Source organism: Leptopilina heterotoma, unplaced genomic scaffold (assembly GCF_015476425.1).
Source record: "Leptopilina heterotoma isolate Lh14 unplaced genomic scaffold, ASM1547642v1 Lhet_114, whole genome shotgun sequence".
Lineage (NCBI taxonomy): Eukaryota > Metazoa > Arthropoda > Insecta > Hymenoptera > Figitidae > Leptopilina > Leptopilina heterotoma.
This window is the reverse complement of record NW_025110833.1, coordinates 2,033,703-2,057,658: the sequence shown is the minus strand read 5'-3', so window position 1 is coordinate 2,057,658 and position 23,956 is coordinate 2,033,703. Positions and strand designations below refer to the sequence as shown.

The window sequence follows — 23,956 nt, the reverse complement described above, 5'->3', positions numbered from 1 at the left end:
TACCATTTCGAATTGCAAATCACACATATTATATATATATATATATATACGTATAATATGTGTATAGAATATATGTACACATCTATATTATACGCATATATACCATTTGCGGTTTACACCACAGTGTTGCGGTATTTTATGAAAATATTTTATTTTCAATATAAAAATAATTTATAATTTTGTCTGCTAAAAATAGTTTTTTATGTGCGGGTATTTCTTTAGAAAACCATAATCCTAAATTTTCGAGCATTCACATGAACGAAATATTTTTCAGTGCACCACACTGAAAAAAAAATCGATTTGATTCAAATAAATGATTATCAAATAAATATTTACTCAGATCAAATAATTTTTATTGAAGTCAATTAAATGGTTTTTGCTTCAAATACCGAAATTTCTATTTACACCAAACAAATTTTATTTGAGCATAAAGAAATTAAATTAAATTAAATTTTTATTGAATTTGAAATAAAATTGAAAAATTATTTGATTCAAGTAAATATTTATTTAATAACAGACAAGTAATCGAATAAATTTTGTTTTCAATGCAATATTTTTAAAAATCACTAGACTATAAGACTACAATGAAAAATATTTGAATTCAACACTCATTTAGTTGAGAATTAATTTTTTCACCCCTCAAGTGCCGATGGCAAAAATTATAACCGTCAAATCTTTACACTAACGGTAATAATTATAAAAAATAATATTTTGTCAATAAAATTCAAATTAAAAGAAGTAATTTTTTTTCTTTCCTTTTTTCATAATATCAAAGTTCAGAATATAAAAAACTGAAACTTGAAATTCTTTAATCAATTGAATTACAATTGGAATACTAATTTAATTATCCAAAAATTATATATTCACCGATAATAAATGTATACATAAATTATTCTGATATCTTTATTGTAATAAATTGGATATAAAATATTTAAGGTTTAATTCAACTCTTTAAGAATTTAAATAATCAATTTATTCTGATCAATTAATTAAAGATTTTCATTATACAGTTCTTATCAATAAATAATGTAAACAAAATTATATATAACGTTCCTTTCATATGATCTGATATTGCTATAATGTTGTTTTATGTGATTCATCACAATTAAATCAAGGTAGTCATTATTATTTCTGCTGCAAAGTATATAATTGTGAATCTATATATAGTATACAAATAAATATATAATACTATATATATTATTTCATTGAAATATTATTGTACACCCAGAGAAAATTTTTTTTTAAAACAAATACAATTTATTTGAGTTAAATAAAAGTATTTTCTTCGAGCGCAAAATTTATTAAACTGAACCAAATATTTATTTAAATCAAAGAAATATTTATTTAAATTAAACAGTCTTTATTTATTTGTTTCAAATAAATTTTATTTGTTTTAAATAAAATAATAATAAATAAAATTTTTTGAAATAGCGATAAGTTTGTCAAGAATGGCGAAAATCTTATTTGCTCTCTAAATCTGAATTAGTAAAAATGTTTACTAATTTGAATTAGTGACTAACCTTTTGCTTTTGAATTAGTAAATTTTACTAATAAATTAGTAGAAATAACTATTAAATTAGTAAAATTTACTAATTCAAAAGCAAAAAGTCAGTCACTTATTCAAATTAATAAATATTTTTACTAATTCAAATTTAGAGAGTGAATCAACTAAAAATATTGACAATGTAATGAAATTTTCAATTTAAAATTTAAATGGAAAACTGTTTTAAAAAAAAAATTCTCTATGTGAGTTATGAATCAACTTGTAGATTAGAAGGAAAAACTATTTTTCAAAAAAGAAAAGAAAAAATAAAATAAATCAGTAAATGTTATGAATCAACTTGTTTTACAGTGTGTAATTTTCTATTTATAAAGCTTATGCAATAGTTGTTGACAATGCGCTCATTCATTAATAGTTGACAATCAATTGATATATAGTTCTCTTAAACAAAAGACTGCAGAAATAGTGCATTTTTCCAGTAATGGAAGAAACTAGTAAAGAATCAAACTTTTCAACTAGACGTCCTACAAAGTCCAAATTATAATTGAATCAGAAACGTGATATGCCCATCAAACTTTTCTGTCTCTTCAATGACAGTTTTCAATTTATAATATTTAATAAAACCAAGGATTTCTAACCAAATAGCGTCATTTACGAACTTCCTTAGTTCTAAATTATTCGAAAACATGAATAACTTCATTTTTAAATAAATATTTAATAATTATTATTTTTCCCTGGGAATTAAAATTTGCAAAAATTTCAAATTCAAACATTTTCGAGATTCAACAACTTATAAGAATATTATTACAAAACATAAATATGACCGAGTGATAAAATCATTTCATATTCTAGTACGATTTTAGTTAATTAAATTCACAACTAGACGCAAAAAAGCGCATAAATTAAAATTACAAAAATATCTAAAGCAACTATTTGAAAGTATATAGTATGTGAGAGTACCAAAAAATGTATAACAAACACCTTAAAAACCAACGCTCATTATCGTTTAAAAGAAAATTTCAGCGCATCTGTGTCGATGGGAGAAACAAGGAGATGCAAGGAGGATGAGGATGAGGAGGAGAGGCTAAAGGTAAAAGAGAATAAGAATCTCAGGAGAGCCTGGACTTGAGCGTCAGGATAAGATGAGTTGAAAAAGTCCATTAGTATGAAAATACAATATAGCATACTGGTTTGAATAAACATGCCTTACAATAAACATGTTTTTTCAGGAAAATTTTACTTCAACAACGAGAGGTGAAAAGTCGTCGAGAACGAATCGAAGGAGATCTGGTTATTCAGTACGTTTCCAAACTTATTTTATACAACTTTCCCTATATACATAGTGGGAAACGTGCACTTTTACTCTCCAACCCTACACAGAAACTTTAATAATTTCAGTTGATGAAACTCGAACCCTATAGTAGTACTGGTATTAAAAACACAATCAGTAAACAAAATTTTATATTACTTTTAATTAATTTTCAATAAAAAAATAGGATACCTATATTTAAAACTGAACAAAATTAAATAGAGAAAAGAAATTTGCTAATTTCAAAAATTTATAATTATTTTCTCCGTTTGGATTAAATTTCTTATATATTCGGAAAATGTACAAAATGTACAAAATGTATAAAATGTATGAACTGTATGAAATGTATTCGTGTAAAAATTCTAACTTAATTCACCACTCTTGGACCCTTCGAGGACTGGCATCTCTTCTAATTATCTTTGAATATAAAATGACTATGCTCCTCGACCTCCAGTCAACGCTAGAACTGCAACCCCTAACCTTTATTCATTTGTGCTCAACTTCCTTTTCATATAGCGGATCTAGTCAAAAATTAAGGACAATTATATGCTGAAGAGAAGAGGAAAGAATAATTACAAGGCAACCTCTCGTATGGTTTCAATTTGTTTAAGAATAAGAAACTTTCATTCTAGAAAGAATTTATACTTTTTCCCCAGCAAGCAACAGTTTTATTATTTACTTTTTTATTGTACAGTTTTCTTGAAAAGATTAAACTAATGCAGTGAAACCTGTCGTAATACAATACGATTTTTTAAATTTTATATTTTTCCAGCAACAATTCGCGCGGCTATTTTTCTTACTGCCTATTTTTAAATAAAATTAGAAATTTTAAAAATAATAGAATTTAAAAATTTTTGAATTTAAATTTTTGTTGAAAACACTAAAAACAATTCAATTTTCGAGAAATTACAAATAATTTTATAAATTCAATTATTAAAAAAAAAAAAAAAATTCTTATAAAATTCAACTATGTTCAAAACTTAAAAAAAATTCTCGTAAAAATCTCAATTATCTTTATAAAAAACAAAATTCTTCTCCAAAGTTCAAATATTTTCATAAATGGCAAAAAAATTCTTGTCCTAATTTCAATTATTTTCAAAAAAATTATCTAATTTCAATGATTTTTAATATCTACTATTTTAATAAAATTTCCCAAAAAGAATTCAATTATTTAAAAAAATTTTTATAAAATTGTATGCAAACATTTAATTATTTTCATAAATAATAAAAATTTCACAGGAATTCAATTATTTTTATAAATAATAAAATTTTTTTAAGGAATTCAATTATTATTTTCATAAAAAATAATTTAAAATTAATTTAAAAAAGGTTTGAATTTGAAATTTTTGAATGTCTTAATTCCTGTGGAAAATCCTGTTCCAAAAATAAGATTAAAAATAGAAATTGTGCAAATATTTTTCTTCTTTTTCTAAAACAAAATAATAATTTTGTTAAAAAAAATTGTGATTCATAAACAAAAATACAAAATAAATAAATTTTCTGTTTCTTAATTACAGTTGTTCACCAATTTTCTAATTTTGTTTAGAATTAAAAAACAAAAATCTGTATAATTTCAATTTAAAAAAACATAATATTTAACAAAATTTTAGTCTTTTAGTGAAAAGAAGTGAAAAAAATTCTGATGATTTCTATTTGTTCAAAAATAAAAAAAAATGTTGAAAGTAAATATTTAAATACCTATATATTTTTCGAAAAGAATTAAAATATTTTAAATGATTTCAATGTAAATTCATTTTGAACTTTAACTATTTCTAAAATCTACAACTGTAATTCTTCCAAAATCCAATAATATTTTTGTTGAAAATTTTAAATAAAATTATTTAAAACAATAATCATTTTATTTGAAAATAAAAATTTTAATATTATTAGTTTTACAATAATTAAATTTTTCAAAGATTTCAATTTAAAAAATCTTTGGAAATTTAATTATTTTTTAAAACTCCTATAACGCTTCTAATATTCAACTATTATCTAAAAGTTTAACTGAAATTCAATGTTTTAAAATAAATTCTCACTAAAAAGTTCTACGAGAATTCAATTATTTAAATATAAAAAAAATAATTTATTGAATAATTGAATATTTTTTAAAATAGAATTCTTATAAAGAGCTTTGTCAACATTTTTTAAAATAGGTAATTGAATTCTTTCGAAAAATTTAAATAAAATTTTTGTAAATAATTAAATTCTTTCAAAGAAATTTATTTGAAATGAATTGAAAATAATTATTAAATTCGATAATAAACAAATTATATCAAAAATTTTTGAAATAATTTAATTCCTTTGAAGAATTTTAATCAAATTTTTAAGAATAATTGCATTTTTGGAGGAATTTATTTAAAATTTCATTAAATTCAAAAACAATTCATTTTTTTTAATTTAAAAAAAAATTCTATGCAAGAATTTCATTATTTCAGATTTTATATTTAACGAGCTTACAAAATTTCTGAAGAAGTTAGTTTTTTGAAAAATTTTTATTAACATTTTTTTGAAATTATTTGAAATTTTTGAAAACATAATATATAATTGAAAAATTTTTAATTTGTTGAAATTTCATGAAAGAAAACAATTGAATTGAAATTGAAAATAATTTTGAAGTTCGAGTAAAAAATAACTATATTGATGTTTTTGAATAACATTTTACTTTGAGAAATTCGTAAATGTATTAGAATATTTTTTTCGTATCTGATCATATTTAGAGTGAATCAGAATATTTTTTAGGGTCAGAGAAAAGTCAAAATTCTGTCTGGAAATCAGGGAAGAAGAAAATTAAATTTTTGTGATAATTTTTGTTCGCCCTTTAAAATTGACAGCAAAATATTTTTCTCGATTTTTGATCCGGTCATTTAATTAAATGACCGATGGTAAAATGAAAATTCGAAGTATAAATTCAGATTTAGAGAGATATGGAGAAAACACTTTAATGTTTCATAAATACAGAAAAGGAGAAATAGAAAAACATTTTATTTTCGATTTATGAATAAGCAGTGTGTGTGTGGAAGGATAATATAGGAATATATATTTGAATATATATAGAAAGTTTTGAAATAAGATGTGACCGATGTTTTTCATTAGCGCGAAACGTGTCCTTTGTTGTCCGTTGCTTTTTAGAATTCATTTTTGGTTTTAAGCTTCGTTTTAGCAGAATTAAATCTACCTCATCGCGGTATGCAGAACCACTGTAAAGGAGAAAAGGTGCGAGGAAAAGCCAGATTGGTAGGCGTTTCCTCACAGCTTCCACTTTCGAGGCGACCTGTATACAATCCTGTGTAAGTGCTCATAGCGAGGTGACGTTGTTACTGAAGTAATTCTGATTTTTTGCAATTTACGACACCCTCGTGATATATACCGCGTGAGTTGGGTGGTGGACGGGCAAAAATGCTCGAAAGGCGTGTCTCAATCCCTTGAAACAACCTATACCGAAACTAAATTTTCTCCATTTTAGCGAAACTTTTTCTAAATAGAATATTAATCGTAAAATATTTGCTAGTTGGTTTCTTATTCAATTTTTTATCCATTATGTGCTGGGGTGAGTTTTGTTCCTTCCTCTTTCTTTCTTTCTTTTTTTCTTGTCTTTTGCATTCATTTGTATAATTAAACAAAAAAATTAAAAGAAAATTGATAGAAAATTTATCAGAATCAATCAAAACCAATCAAAACTTAACCAAACTTTTTGTCACTTCGAGTCGGAAAGAAATAGTCCAGAAACTTATTTAATTTAATTTGTCTATATATACAATAATTTTTCTCCTTTAATGGTATATTTTATACTTGTAATCTAGTTGAATTTTTAGATTAATTCTAAGATTCGAGCGCCAGTAGTTTGGCCTAGAATTGTTATTTCTGGAATAATCAAGCCCACGGGACCAATGCGCACGTGTTTGCAGCATTATTCTTTTTATTTGGCGCAACAATGCCATCCAATGTCTCGAGCTCCGGTTCAATTAAAACTCTTTAGTTGCTCCCACAAAAAAAGAACTCTGATCGTAACCCCAAAACGGTTCTGATGCTTATAAGAGGGAAAATTCTCTTAAAGAACTTCACAATTGAATAATTGTTTAGGCACTAATTTTGTCAAGACCAAGTTTTTCTAAACCGAAATCTATTTTTTTTTTTATTGAAATATAAATTTAAAATAATATATAAATAAATAAGTTCTGAACAATTTTAATAAAACTCCTAGTAACTCCTATAATTCAAAAAATTATAATAGGATTCTTTCAAACGATTCAATTATTTTCAATATCTATTTTAATAAAAAAAAAATTTCCAAAAGAATTCAATTAGTTATTTAAAAAAAATTTTATAAAACTCTTTGCGAACATTCAATTATTTTCATGAATAATAAAATTTTTAAGGGAATTCAATTATTTAAAACACAATTTGCATAAAATTTTCCGAAAAATTCAATTACAGGGATCGGATCGTCTTTAAGACTCAAAAAAAGTCGCTTTAGTCGCATAAATTTACAACAAAAGTCACGAAAAGTCGCATAAAATTTCCGAAAAAGTCGAAAAAAAGTCGCATGAAATCTTAGAAAAAAACGACAAAAAGAAAACACAAAATTGTAAAAAAAATCACATTTCTCGACAACAGGTACATTAATATCAAACAATCCGGAATAAAATTTAAAAAAATTTAATAAAATTCATAGCAAAATTTTAATTAGGTATTTTTAACATTTTTTTTAAACTCTCTTTAAAATGTCAATTATTTTTATAAATAATAAAATTCTTCTACGAAATTCAATTATTTAAAAAAAATTTTAATAAAATTCTTCTCTGAAATTCAATTATTTTCAAAAGTTCTGATAAAATTCTTTGCAAAATTCAATTATCTTCAAAAGTACGAAAATTCTTTAAAGAAATTCAATTATGTTTATAAATATCAAAATTCTTCTGCAAAATTCAATTACTTTAAAAAAAAAATCTGTTAAAAATTTCAAGTATCTTTGTAAATAATAAAATTCTTCTCTAAAATTCAATTATTTGCAAAGAATTTTAATAAAATTTTTGTCAAAATTTCAATTATCTTTATAAATAATAAAATTCATCCTAGAAAATCAATTATTTTTAATTTTTTTTAAATTTATCGTCAAAATTTTAATTATCTTCATAAATAATAAAATTCATCCTGTAAATTTAATTATTTTCAAAAGTCCTGATAATATTTTTTGCAAAATTCAAATATCTTCAAAAGTAAAAAAATTCTTGGCAGAAATTAAATTATTTTCAAAAATTTTTTTTAAATTCTCCTCAAAATTTCAATTATTTTTGTAAATATCAAAATTCTTCTGCAAAATTCAATTATTTTCAAAAAAAAATAATTAACAAATTTTTTTTATAAAGTCTTATAATATAAAATAATGATTTTAACACTCGATCCTCTTTAATTATTATAAAACATGAAGACATCGATTGCTCTGAGTCGAAGACTCGGAGTGATCGATTTCTTCATGTTTTATAACAATTTTTTATAAGTTGTTTAATTTCAAAAAGGTTTGAATTTGAATCTTTTGAAAAATTTTAATTCCTATGGAAAAATAATAATTAAATATTTATTTTTAAAAAAAGTTATTGATGTTTTCGAAAAATTTGAAAGAAATTTGTAAATAAATGTAACAGAACATTTTTTTGACGCAAACTTTTTCCTTTAAATTTAATAAAAAATTTTTTAATTTCAGTCGCATTTTACTAAAAAAAATTTTTGAAAAAGTCGATTAGTCGCATTTTTTCACAAAAAAGTCGAAAAAGTCACATTTTCTTAGAAAAGTCGAAAAAAAGTCGCACAATCCGAGCCTTGTAATTATGGAAAAGGATTTTTAGAAAATTTTATGCAATAATTCAATTATTTTTGTAAATAATAAAATTCTACTTAATAATTCAATTATTTTTAAAAATGTTAATCTTACTATCTTACTTTTAAAAATAAAAGCTAAATAGTAAAAAGAAAAGTGTCTAAAAGTCTCAATACGCTCATTAAATAAAAATTCCAAATTACGATTTTTATGGATCATTACATAAACAAAATTCAGTTGCTTTGTTTATATGTTCTTCAAGATAGTACACACTTCAAAACATAGTCTATAAGATAATTACAAATTGTCCCTCCAACAGTCATTAAAACTCATCTTTATAAGGATAATTTTCAATAATTTAACGTTGTTTCACATTGAAATTATTGATGGAAAATAGCCATAAAATTCTCATTACTTTGGAGCATTTATTTCCAAGTATCCTGTGGAATTTAGTCTCCTTCGAAATATCGATTATCTTCTATAATTATAAAGTTTCGTTGTTTCCATCTCACTTTATAGTTCTCTCTATCTTTTTCTTTCATTTAATTATATATTAAGTAAATGAAAGCAAAGTGTGCTGAGTTAACAATAATGACCAATAAATTCTCTTATAAATCATTTTCATCAAAATTTTGAAAATAAAATAAAAAAATTAAAAAATTAAATAAAATTTTTCTCTCCTTAGACCAATTTTAATATTAAAAAGTTACAGATGCAGCAGCTACTAAAATAGAATAATTGATAAATGTAGGAATAAAGTTACAATAGTTTTAAGTATATATATATTTATGCATCTTGGAATTCATATTAACACGAAAGTTTCTCAGATACAGAGAAGTGTGGTGCACATATTCATTAACGAATATTCCACTTTGAGACGACATTCTATTCCACAACTATGTCACTTCGCCTGTGAATTGCCTTCCCTTTATAGTTGACATCATTTGAAGAAGGAATTTAAAAATTAATAATTAATCGAAACAAGTATAGTTATTGATTAACGAAAGAAAAAACTATGCACTGTTCTAAGAATAATGGAAATTGAGGAATATTTTTCGAAAAATCATCGCAAAATTTTGTTTCTTCAACTCGAGATGAAAAAAATTTCTTTCTTTCAAGCAAATGAATCTTTGATTTTTCCCCTGATTTCCAGGCAGAATTTTCACCGCCTAAAAATTTATTCGACGCTCAAGAATATTCCCAACTTCGAATGAACAAATTTTTCCCTCGAAGGCAAAATTTATTAAACTGAATCGAAACGTTTACTTAGAAGAAATAAATATTTGTTTTACTTTAATCGAACTTTATTTAGACCAAAAATTCGGTTTATACCGAAAAAAAGTATTTGGTTCAAACATAATTTGTCCCTGAGTGAATAATATTCACTGAATATGTAATTATAAAGAGAATATTAAATTCCAAGTAAATTTTTAATTTACAAACTTCTACCGCGCGACTCGTTTTAATTAAAAATTACTCAATAAATGAACTGTTCAGAATGACACCTATATGTTATAATACCTTTCCAGAAAATAAATAAATAATTCTGTTATATAAACAATAAATAACAAATTAGCAGAAATCACGACTTATTAATAAAATTTACTGATTCAAAAGCAAATAGTCACTATTTCAAATTACAAATTAGTAGAGATGTGCAAAAAGCTCGAAAAGTCGAGCCGAGCCGAGCCGAAATTTTTTCGGGCCGAGCCGAGCCGAGCCCGAGCCGGCTCGATGTATCGAGTACTCGAAATTTTCGAGTACTCGAGTGACTTCGAGTACTCGAAAAATTCGAGTACTCGGGTAAATTCGAGTACTCGATTAAATTCGAGCACTCGAGTGAATTCGAGTACTCGAAAAATTCGAGTACTCGAATGGATTCGAGCTTTTGACTTACTAAAAAAACTATTAATAAGTAAAAAATTTCGAATTTTTTTGAATTACTGAATCAATATTTCTATTTGCTAAATATAATAAATGCGAAAATTCTATGAATTTTCTCTAGAACTCGAATTTACTCAGAGCTCGAAAAAATTCGAGTACTCGAATTCCCTCGAGTGCTCGAAAAATTCGAGTACTCGAATTAACTCGAGTACTCGAAACTATTCGAGCTTTTTACACAGCTCGGCTCGGCTCGAACTCGGCTCGAGCTCGAACTGATTAGGCTCGGCTCGGCTCGGCCCGAAAAATGAAAAGCTCGAAAAAGCTCGCTCGAGCCTCGAGCCTCGAGCTTTTTGCACAACTCTACAAATTAGTAAAGATTTTTACACGAATTCAAATTTTGAGAGATGGATCATTTGATTTTAACTCAAACTGTTGCTTCTTGAAGAATTTAGTCGAAAATTCTTCGATAATAATTGTAGGAAATAATTTTTTTAGTGAATAATAGAAATTTTTCAGGTATTGAAATTTTTGTTTTCGTATAAAAAAAAAGGAGCGTTTACCGATAACGATACTAACGATGCTCCCTACTGGCGTGTCTACTTTGCAGAAATTCACGTGTTCCTCGCTTGCGTGGCTTTTTGTGATCGCATCTTTAGCCTCGGAGACACACGATGTCGATTCGATCCGCGATCGTCTAACACACACACATACACACCCAAAACATTTAAGCTCGCTCGCATAGACATTCTCTCTCTTCTCCTCTGTTTTATATAATAAAAATGTTTGCTCGCTTCGAGAACTCGAGGCAAATCGATCCACTCATATCGCATTAGTATTTTCGCGACTTTGCAATTTAACGCATATAAAACGTCCTGCAAGTAAAAAAAATGTCCCTTTGACATCAAACTTTTCATTCATTGCTTGAAACGATTTATTTTCCGAATTCAATATACAGAACAATTCTATTGTTCTGTGTATAAAACGTTTATAACCGAAAGGTTATTTATATAAAAAAAACATATTTATCATGGAGAGTTTATTTATTTTTAAAAATTCTATTCCATCTCTCTAAATGTTGAATTGATAGTAAAATTCTAGTAATAACTCTGACTATGTTTCCTCGATTATTTTCAAAACTTTAAATAAAACTAGCAACAATTCGCGAGCTAAAGCGAATATTATTTATATAATTAAATATAAATTATAATTTTATAAATAAAATTAGCAACTTTAAAAATAATAGAATTTTAAAATTTTCTAATTTAAATTTTTGTTGAAAACACTAAACAAATTCAATTTTGGAGAAATTACAAATAATTGCAGAAATTCAATTATTTTCAAAAAAAAATAAATAAATAAAATTCTTCTTATAAAATTCAACTATGTTCAAAACTTGAAAAAAATTATCGTAAAAATCCCAATTATCTTTATAAATAACAAAATTCTTCTCCAAAGTTCAATTATTTTCATAAATGTCAAAAAAATTCTTGTCCTAATTTCAATTATTTTCAAAAATAAAATGCATTTTTCTAATTTCAATGATTTTAAATATCTACTATTTTAATAAAATTTCCCAAAAAAAATGCAATTATTTACAAAAAATTCCAATAAAATTGTATGCAAACATTTCATTATTTTCATAAATAATAAAAATTTCACAAAATTCTTATAAAATAAAATAATGATTTTATCTCTCGGTCATCTTTAATTATTAGAAAACATGAAGAAATCGATCACTCCGAGTCGAAGACTCGGAGCAATCGATATCTTCATGTTTTATAACAAATACTTTTATAAGTTGTTTAATTTAAAAAAATGTTTGAATTTGAAATTTTTGATTGTCTTAATTCCTGTGGAAAATCCTGTTCTAAAAATAAGATTAAAAATAGAAATTGTGCAAATATTTTTCTTCTTTTTCTAAAACAGAATAATAATTTTGTTAAAAAAAATTGTGATTCATAAACAAAAATGCAAAATAAATAAATTTTCTATTTCTTAATCACAGTTGTTTAACAATGTTCTAATTTTGTTTAGAAGTAAAAAACAAAAATCTGCATAATTTCAATTTGACAAAACATAATATTTAAGAAAATTTTAGTCATTTAATGAAAAGAAGTGACAAAAATTCTGATGATTTCTATTTGTCATTACAAGAATTATATATTATAGTTAATTAATTATTAATTAAATTATTTTAAAAGAATTTCAGAAAAATCTTCAATAAATAAGAATTTATCTATCTTTAAGAAATAGAATTGAAATATTTTAAGTCTAATTTTTCAGAATTTGTAAATTAAACTTTTCAAAAATTCAAATAAAATTCAATTATTTTTAATAAAATTTCAGAAAAATTCTATTATTTCAAAAATTTTCAATTACTTTCTTATACAAATTCAATTATTTTTCAAAAGTAGAATTAAAATGTTTTAAAAACTTAATTTTTTAGAATTTAAAATTAAACTATTCAAAAAATTTAAAAATAAACTCAATTTGTTTTTAGTAGAATTGTAGAAAAATTCAATTCATTTGAATAAATTCTTCTCTTGTATAGAAGAAAATATTAGTTGAGGTACAGGTTTTCTAAAAACATATTTTCTAATTTTTTTTCCAAAACAATTTTTTTCTAATAAAGGTGAATGTCTAAAAAACATTTTTCTAATGAAAGTGATTTTCTAATTTTCTTTTTTCTAATAAAGGGCATTTTCCAAAAATTTCTTTTTCTAATAAAGGTAATTTATTTAATAGGTATATATGATTAAAAAAAAAATTTATGAAAACTTTTTAATTCTTTAAAAAAAAAATTTAAGATTTCGTTAAAAAACTGTAATATAAAAATATAAATTATTCAAATTTTTTAACAAAATTTAAAAATAATCTAGTTAAAAATCGTAATTAAAAAATAAATTTTTTCTAAAGATTTTTAAAATTTTTCAAATAAATGTTTTACAAATATATTAATTTTGGAAATTTCGGTAAAAAAGTGATGCAAATTATTATTTATTTTTTTCAAAGAAGAACAAAATTTTGTTAAAAAATTGTGATAAGAAATAGGAATTTTATAAAATGTTTTCTCCTTTTTCAAAAAGAAACTCATAATTTTGTGAACAGAATTGTGATAAGAAATAGGAATTTTATAAAATGTTTTCTTCTTTTTCAAAAAGAAGCTCATAATTTTGTGAACAGAATTGTTCAGGAAAATAAATATTAGAAATCATAACTTTTTAGAAAAAGTTTTTTTAGAAATCAAAACTTGTTAGAAAAAGTTTTTTTAGAAAACAGATTTCATTAGAAATCGCTTTTTTTTTAGACAAAAAGGATTAAGAAAATATTTTTAGAAAAAGTGACCACCTATCAAAATATTTGCACAGGGAAAATATAATTTTATTCAATGCAATAAAGTGTTTGATACATTCAAATAAAAACATTGAATTGAAAAATTTAGTGCAATTAATAAAACTTCTATAGTTACTGAAAAAAATGTATCTGATTCAAATAATCGATCACTTCTCTATTAAAAAAAATTACTTGATTCAGATAATCTTTATTAAAATCAAATAAATTTTTGATTTGAACTAATAATTTCAGTATTTGAAGCAAATACCATTTAATTGACTTAAATAAAAAAATCTCGATACAAATGAATATTTATTTGATGCAAAAAAATATTTCTTTAACGCAACTAAATATTTATTTGATAATAGACAAGTAATCGTTTATTATTTAAATCAAATAAATTTTTTTTTAGTGTACATATAGCAATACACTTATTTGATTGATTAGACCCAAAATTTATGGTTGTTTCAAATAAACTTTTTCCTCTATTGCAATGAAGGAAAATTTAAAAAAATTAAATATAATAAATAAAATCCTAACAATAATATAAAAAAATTAAAAATTAAAAATTAAATAATAAATAATAATAATAATAATAATTGAAAATTCAGTAAAAAATTGAAAGTGATTTTTCCTATACCAAAGAAATATTTTACAGAAAATTGAAGCATTGAAAATTGAAAATGCTTTTTTGATACTTGCATAATACTACTAAACTATATATTTCGTTGTAGAACGGATCTTCCGGTTTCTTTTAACCAGCAAATGACTATCATTAGAGACTATTACTTCCCCCCTCTAAGCATAAAATCTAAGCATCTTCTGAATATACACAGGGATATAATTTTGTTTTAAAATGAAGAACCAAATACAGCGAAACCTTTAAATTGCCTCGGTGAATTCATAAATTATATTTTCGATATTTTCTCTATATATATCTTAATGCAATACTTAATGTAAACAAAATATTGAGAAAATATAATGAAATTGTCGCGCAGTAATTATTATTCCATGTGTTCTTTATTTCAACTTTTCCACATATTATTCACTTTTCAAAAATAATAACACCTTCTCGGAGAATGTTGAAACAATTAAATATGCACGCATTAATAAATTTGAGAGGAAAATATAAATATTTTCCCCTTTTAGAAAAAAGCAGAAAAAAAGAGAAAATAATATTGTTATAAAATGTAACGAATTTTCGAAGAGCAGGATTTTCACATCATTATTTAATGAATTTCTGGAACGTTTATATTATAAATTTATGGAAACAAATTGAAAATAAAGAAAATAAATGCTTGGCAAATTCTGAATATATACACAGAGAGAATGAGATTGGAATTTTTCTTTTCTGAGCGGTAAAAAATGCAACTGCGAATTTTTTTTCTTCATAATAGTTATTTTATGAATATATAGAAAAAATTCCTAATCAGTAAAAATTTTAACTAATTTTAGAGATTTATGAGATAAAATATCTAATTCTAAAAAATTCCAATTAGTAAATGATATTTTGCCTTCTAATCCGTTAAAATTTACTTAATTATCAATAGAAAATAATGTCTATATCAATAAAAAAAAATACTGATGACTCGGTCAAAATTTAACTAACTCAAAAAAGCAAGAAATCAGTCACCAATTTAAATATGTTGAAATTTTAATTGATTCAGATTTGGTAAGACATGAAAAAATGTAATTCAAATAAACAATTACTTGTTTAACATCAAATAAATATTTATTTGTATCAAATAATTTTTATTGTAAATTAAATAAGTATTTAAATACTTATTGTCATTTATTTTTCCACAGGAATTAAAATTTTTAAAGATTTCAATTTAAAAACCTTTTGAAATTTAATTGTTTCTAAAATTTCCTACTATACCGTAGCGAGGTTTGCCTGTATTACAATTTTTTATAATAATTGAATTAATTCAAGGAATTTTATTACAATATTAAAAATAATTAAATTCTTCTGAAAAATTTCTTTAATTTTTTAAATAGAATCGATTTTAATAATTGAGGCTCCGAATGTTAAAAGGTCACATTCAGCATTGATTTTAAATGGTAAAAGTGCCCTTTTAAGATCCAGAGCCTCAATTGTAATGAATAATTTTATTATTACCTAAATTTTATTAAAATTATTTATAGAAAATTAAATTCTTTTGAACAATTTTATTAGTTTCCGTAAATAATTAAATTTTTTCGAAGAATTTCTTCAAGTTTTTGTTTTTAATAATTTTAATTGAAAATTTTGAAAATAATTGAATTTTACAAAGAATTTTTTTTTAACTTTTCAAAATAATCGTTTCTGATAATAATTATAATTAAAAATTTTATTAAAATTTTTTGTAAATAATTGAATTCTAGCGAAGAATTTTATTAAAATTTTGAAAAATAATTGGAAGTAATTCAATTTCTGCGAAGAATTTTGCTGTTTATAAAAATAATTGAATTCCTTGGAAGAGTGTTATTATTTATGAAAATAATTGAATTCTTGCGAAGAATTTTATTATAATTTTAAAAATTAATAAACATTAATACCTAATTAATTATGTAACAAATAAGTGGATTTTTAAATTTTTGAATCTCAAATTATTCAAGAATTGAAGTTTTCATTGTGAAAATAAAAAAAGTTTTAATTTTCACAATGAAAACAAATAAATTAATTAATAATAAAATAATAAAATTTTCCCAACTGAACCTACCTAAAATTTAGCTCACTACTATTTTTAAAGCAAACTGCACCGACTGTCATAAAAATTATTATAACCATGAAAAAGAATTTCCGATAAAATAAATAGATGCATAGAACAGTAAAGAAATGACTGAATTTCCATGCCTTTCTAATAATAGTCTAGTTATTAGTAAATAATAGCATGTAACTAGGAAAAGTACATTGGTATTGAGTCGACAGGAGCATAAGTACGGTTTATGTCTTTTATGTATATGTATAGGACGCATCTGAATAATGTGCCAAGACTTCGAAACTGACGTTTGTCGTGGTGGTGCCTAGCGTGCGGTCTATTCGTACTTTTACGTCTCACAGAGTCCCTCTTTAACCTCCTGTCTTCAGTTCATAATTGTCCCCGTCCAGAAGAAAGAAGAATAAAAAATGTGACACACTAAAAAAAACTCATAACTAAAACAATCATTTTTCTTTTTTTGCCCCTTTACTTTCCATGACAAATAATATTTTTCCTTCTAATCTCTTTCTTCTCAATATTCTATCAAACTATAATTATTCCCTCTTGTTCTTCTATCTAATTTACAATAATTTTCTATTTCTAATATTCTATTTTTTTCCGGTTTTTTTAAATCTTCGATAGACGGGAAATGTACATATTTAATAAATGAAAAAATTTCTCTCTCGATTTAGATAATTTCCAGCAGTAAATTGAGATGGTATAATGTGGTAAAATGTATGAAGACAGTCGTGGAATGCATAAATTTAATTTGATTTATACACTTGATATTCGACGTCCTGTTTTAGGGCGATCTAAATCCATCGTACTTTTGTTCCTCAGTGACTGCATTTGAAAAATGATATCACCACTAGACATCTTAGAGTCTGTCTCAAGTCATCAAATAGAATGATAAAAAATTGATGACTTAAGCAGTTCAACTTTAATACAACGCTCACTAGTCCTATAAACGGAATCTCAATAAATTCTCAGAGTCGTCTTTTAAAGAGATTAACCCCAAGAATTTTCACAAGAAAAATTTTTAATTTCCCACAATTTTCAATTTATTAAAAAAAACTCTTTTTCCTTCGAATCCAGGAATTACTTCAACTTTTCTCTTTGAAATATAGATGTGAAAAGGTGAATTATTTCAGAAAATTTTTTGATAAATTCTCCCTACAATATAAATAAAAATAAAAGAATCAATTTTCGAATTCCTAATCCTAATTACCAAATTCAATAATTTCAAAACTTAACGTTTTGAAATTAATAAATTTGATAAAATTAGGATTAGGAATTCGAAATTCATATTGTTTGAAAATTGGATAAATTAAAATTTTTAAAAACTGAATTTGAGTTCAGTTAAAAATTAAAAATAAAGTGAACTAGAATTTAAAAGATTCTAAAAGTGTTCAATTAAGAGTCAACTAAAAATTTAATCATTGAAAGTTTTGAAAAATTGAAATTAAGGTCTATTAAAATATAAATTAAAAATTTATATTGCAGGCTTCGTACTCGATAATTAATTTTAAAAAAGTAGCAAAAAGTATCTTAAAGACATAAAAAAGTAGTAAAAAAAGTAGCTATCGAAAAATTAAACCGGACTCAATTTTTTTATAATTTCTTAATTATATTAAAAAATATAATAATTTTTAAAAATTAATATTTTAATACCCATTTACTTTGTCTACAGAAATTAAAATATTTCAAATGATTTCAATGTAAAGCACTTTTGAAATTTAACGATTTATAAAAATTACAAAAATAATTCTTTCAAAATTCAATCATTTTTTTGTTGAAATTTATAAATAAAATTATTTAAAACTTTAATCATTTTATTTTATTCAATTCTAAATCAATTCCTATTAGAAAGTTCTACGAGAATGCAATTATTTAAATACAAAAATAAATAATTTATTGAATAATTAAATATTTCTTAACTTTGAATTCTTATAAAGAACTTCATCAAAATTTTTTTGAATTATTGAATTTTTACGATGAATTACATTAAAATTTTTGATAATAATTAAATTTAGTCATAAGAAATGTAATTATAGAAATGAACTAAAAATTATTATTACACTCTAAGAAACAAATTATATCAAATTTTTTTAAATAATTAAATTTTTTCGAAGAATTTTATTAAAATTTTTAAGAATATAATTGCATTCTAGAGAAGAATTTTAAAAAAATCTTTTTAAAGAATTTATTTTTTTCAAACAATTTTATAAAAAGTGTGTTTTAAACTTTTAAATAATTGAATTTCTTTGAAAATTGTATTATTTATGAAAATAATTGAATTCTTTCAAATAATCTTATTAAAATTTTTTAAAATAATTGAATTTTTTCAAAGAATTTAATAAAAATTTATTTAAATAATTGATTTTTTTCGAAAAATATTAAGTAATTGAATTCTTTCAAAAAATCTTATTAAAATTTTTTAAAATAATGGGATTCTTTCAAAGAATTTTATTAAAATTCTTAAGAATAGTTACATTTTTCGCGGAATTAATTTAAAATTGTATTACAAATAATTGAAATCCTGCGATGATGTTTATAAATAATAAAATTTTTTTCAGGAATTCAATTATTTTTATAAATATTAAAACTCATCCCAGGATTTCAATTATTTAAAAAAATAATTTATAAAAATTGAATTCCTGAGAAGAATTTCATTATTTATAAAAATATTTGAATTCCTGTGAAAATTTTTTTATTTATGAAAATAATTGAATATTTTCGAAGAATTTTAATATTTATGGAAATAATTGAATTTTTGCAAATAATTATATTAATTTTTCAAAGTATTTAAATTCCTGAGGGAAAATTGTAGTATTTTAAAAAATTGTAATACAGTTTTGCCCCAGGATTTCAAACATTTTGAAAAATTAATATAATTCTTTGCAAAAATTCCATTATTTTCATAAATAATAAAATTGTTCGAAATTATTATACAATAATATACAATCTTATTATTTATAAAAATAATTGAATTTTTGCAAATAAATATATTAATTTTTCGAAATATTTGAATTCCTGAGGAAAAATTGTATTAAATTCTCAAACATAGAAAAAAGTTGCATTTAGTGTAACAAATAAAAAAAAAGTATTTAAATAACAAATCGTAAAAAAATATTAAATAGCATGTTTTAGTAGATCAGTACGAGGACCTGATATTGTTTACAATTTTGATAAATTGAAATTTACATCCATTTAATTGGAGCTTAATTAAAAATAAAGATAATTTAGAATTTCACAGATTAAATATTTGTACGAATTAAAATTCAGAGTCAACTAGATTTTAATCGATGAAAGTTTTAAAAGTTAAAATTATGATTTATTATTAACATAATTATAAATTAATTTAAAAATGTTTAGAAAGTAAATTTTTGATTCAGAATGTATGGAAAATTTATAAAATTGTTGAAATGGATGAAAATTAACGAAATAGGGGAAATAGGTAACACATTTGAAAAATGTTTGTTTGGCGTAAAATTTTCACTGCATCAAATTACAATTTAATTTAATTTAATTGCATTTAATTACTCTCTAAATTTGAATTAGTAAATTTTTCTAATAAATTAGTAGAAATTAGTATTTATTAGTTAAAATTACTTATTCAAATTTAGAGAGTAGTTCTTGATACAAAAAAACAAATTTAATTAAATTAAATTAATTTAATTGCATTTAATTAGTTCCCAATACCAAAAAGTTAAATTTAATCAAAATTAATTCAACTAGTTCTGGAAACCAAAAATTTGAATGAAATGAAATTAACTTAATTCCATCCAATTGCAATTAATTAGTTAATGATAGAAAAAAGTTACACGTCCTTTCTTTTGTCTAATATTGAAAAAAGTGTTGTGCTGTTTCGCATAGATAATCAGCATTAAAAAAGTGTACGTGTGGGCGCAATCGAGCAACAAACTACTGCCCGACTTCCTAGCCCTTCCACCTTGTTGACTTCGAAATAATCCTCCAAGAGAAAGAACTTGGGTGTGAGAAAAAGCTCTCGAGTTTTGAATATTCATCGGATCTTGTCGGTTTCACTATAGTCAACTCTGTACCTGACCTTATTTTTTCTTACGTGAGAGAGAGTTCCAGAAAGAACATCTTCTTTTTTCTTCACATAAAAAACATTCACGAGAGTTGCTGGGCTTAATTACCGCGAATGCGACAACCGTTGCCCGATTACATTTATCACACCAAGAAAATAAATCTTAATTTAATTTAATTTTCCGCCAGTTTTCTACCTATACGTGTAATATTGATTTTAAATTTTAATTTCGAGTTCTCTTTTATCAACTTACCGACCTTACCCATGGAATACTACTTTTTCCGCTCTGAGCAACTTTTTACCCCCGGAAACTACTTTTTCTCGAGTGATAAAATAAAATTTATTTACTGCAATCATTTTCTGCCCTATCGACACATGTTAAATGAAATTTGAACGAAAGTACTAAGTACTCAATAAACTTTGTAATTCAGAGTTTTTCAAATTCTAAACTTGAATTGACTGACTTTTAGCTTTGCTACTAATTCAAATTAGTAAATATTTTTACTACTTCAAATTCAGAGAGTTTAAAATTCAATATTTCATCAAAATTGCTACTGAAACTTATTTAAAATTATTTTTAAGATTTCAATTCAATTATTTTCTATCATTTTTAACTAAAATTTTTCTCTGAATTAATAATTTTTAAGAATTTAATTATTCAAAGAAAAAAAAAATTCTTAAAGAATTTAATTATTCAAATTTAAAAAAAGGTCACCTAAAATATTTCTGAAATAGACATTCAATTTTACAAAATTTCAATTATTCGAACATTTTTCAATTCAAAAAGTATAAACAAATATTTAATTAATTTCAAAAGAATTTAATTTAAAATACAGACTTTTTAATTAAAACTATTCGAAATTGAAATTTTCAAAAATTTCTACTAAACTCTTCTATTTAATTATTTTCTCGAATTTCGAACTAAAATTCTTCTCTAAATCAATTATTTTTAATAACTTTCCAGAATTTAAATATTCAAAGAAAAAATTCATCTAAAATATTTTAGAAATCCATACTTGTTCAAAATTTCAATTACTCAAAAATTTTCCAATTAACTACCTACACAAAAAATTTAACTACTTTCAAAAGAATTCGATATAAAATTAAAGAGAAAGAAACGAAAATTTTCAGAATTTTCAATTAAAACTATTCAAAATTTCAAAAATTGCAACTTGAAACCTTTTTGAATTATTTGAATTTCTGGAAATTTCTACTAATAACTCTTCTAATATTTAATTATTTCCTCGAATTTTTAACTCAAATTCTAGTCTAAATCAATTATTTTTAATAATTTTAAATTAAGTTCTCAGAAAATTTAAAGCAACAATATTTCTGAAATACACTTGTTCAAAATTCAATTTTACTAAAATTTCAATTACACAAAAATCTTTCAATTAAATATATATACGCGAAAATTCAAGTAATTTCGAAAAAATTTAATAAAAAAATTTAAGAATAATAAAATATAATCTTTAAAAATTTAATTAAAAAAAATTCAAACACAAATTTTCAAAAATTTTAATTCAATACCTTTTTGAATTATTTCTGAAAACTTCTACTTATAACTCTTCTAATATTTAATTATTTGCTCAAATTTTAAACTAAAATTCAACTCTAAATCAATTATTTTTAATTTTCATTCAGTTTTTTGAAAATTCAATTATTCAATTATTAAATTATATAAAGAAGAAAGTTCATTTCAAATACGTCTAAAATTTAATTGTTTTCAATTTAAATATACGAAAATTCAATTATTCCAAAATTTTTCAATTGAAATAATTTTTATAATTTAACTAACTTCAAAAAAATTTGAATAAAAATTTTCCAAAAACCAAATTTCTCCAGAATATTTAATTGGAATTATTTAAAAATCAAATTTTCCAGAATTTCAATTTGAAACCTTATGAAATTAAATTATTTATAAAAATTGCAAACGCAATTTTTCCAAAATTCAATTATTTTTTTAATAAAAAATATTAAATTATTTTTAAGTAAAATTATTAGCTAAGTAATTTACGACAATAATTTTATAATAGTTCTTCAAGAATTAAATTATTTTAAATAAATTCAATTTTGTCAAGTTTAATTATTGTCAGAAATAGAAGAAATTTAAGGTTTCGTATTAAAAATCGTGATGATTTCAAAAAATATATACGACAAACAAAACAAAAAATTCAAAAAGAAATAAATCTTTCTAATATTTTCAAAGGTAAAATTATTTTAAAATTACTTTTTTTACTGGACACCGAAAAAACGAGAATTTTCTCGCAACCAGTAGTAATAACTCCGTAATTACATGTAATTCTTGTAATAATCTGCATGTAACTTTTCTTTTATAAACTTCTAAATGTACTATTTTCACTGTTGTGTAAACAATAGTATTGCGTTCTTTTATTTATTTTTTTATTTTTTATTCGCTCAATAAATACTTTTTTGTATTCTTTATAGTTTTTCGGTTCGGAAAACTATTCTTCCTCCCCAATATTTCCATTCGCCTAGGCGAAAATTTCTTTTTTCAAGAATCATACTTAAAATGGTAAATAAAAAAAAAAGTTTAAGTGACTCACCGGGATAGTCGCAGTCGTGCTCGTCACTGTTGTCATGGCAGTCGATTTTGTAGTCACATCGTTGAGTTTCCAAAATACATCGTGAAACATCGCAGGCGAATTCTCCAATACTGCAACCTGAAAAAATTCCAAATCGTTAAAATTATTCTTATATTAGAAAAATAATAAATCACTTTTTTTTAACAAAAAACAAAAAATCACAAATAAATCACTTTATATTATGAGAAGCAAACAATAAGACCATTAATTTCCCAAAAGAACTATTTAAATCGCTTAATAACAATTTTTATACAAACAAAATAATAGTACCAATATTAATAACAATCGACTATTTTTTTTCGTTTTGAATTTTGTCAAATTCCTTTCGAATTTGTCTTATGGGCGACAATAAAAGGATAAGACAATAAGATATATAGATAGGTAAGATATTAAACAATCTTATAATAATAATTATTATTCAAACTTGTTGAAAGTTTCCAAGACCAGTCCGGAAAGTTGAGAAATAATTGTGAAGCCCTCTGAAGAAAGGGACAAGAACAAAAAGTTTTAGGTTATGTTAATAATTTTTTTTTTCTTTTTTGGAACTGCAGAAGTAAAAAATACAGAAAAATAATCATTATTAGAATTTAAAATTTGTAACTTGTAAAACTTGTAACTTTTAAAACCATATAATTCAAGAGAAATAATGATTAACATCACTTTTTGACACAAATAGAATCTTTAACATAACCTTCAAATAGGAAGCTTATTGCGCAGACTCGAGAAATTTATCGACATTCGAGTCTGTGCAGAAAGTTTTATAATATATTTGG

General features: G+C 23.0%; 1 protein-coding gene across 15 annotated transcripts in view; it reads right to left on the bottom strand.

Annotated features, from left to right (window-relative positions):
• Positions 1-23,956, bottom strand: part of LOC122507790 (basement membrane-specific heparan sulfate proteoglycan core protein) — a 282,285-nt gene that overhangs the window by 179,650 nt on the left and 78,679 nt on the right. For all 15 annotated transcript variants that reach the window (XR_006302150.1, XR_006302162.1, XR_006302152.1 and 12 more), the window contains one exon: positions 23,145-23,261. Coding sequence is in view for 2 of the 15 variants with exons in the window: in XM_043620734.1 (XP_043476669.1) it covers positions 23,145-23,261 (117 nt within the window). In the remaining 13 variants the exon portion in view is untranslated. The remainder of the gene's footprint in view (positions 1-23,144; positions 23,262-23,956) is intronic.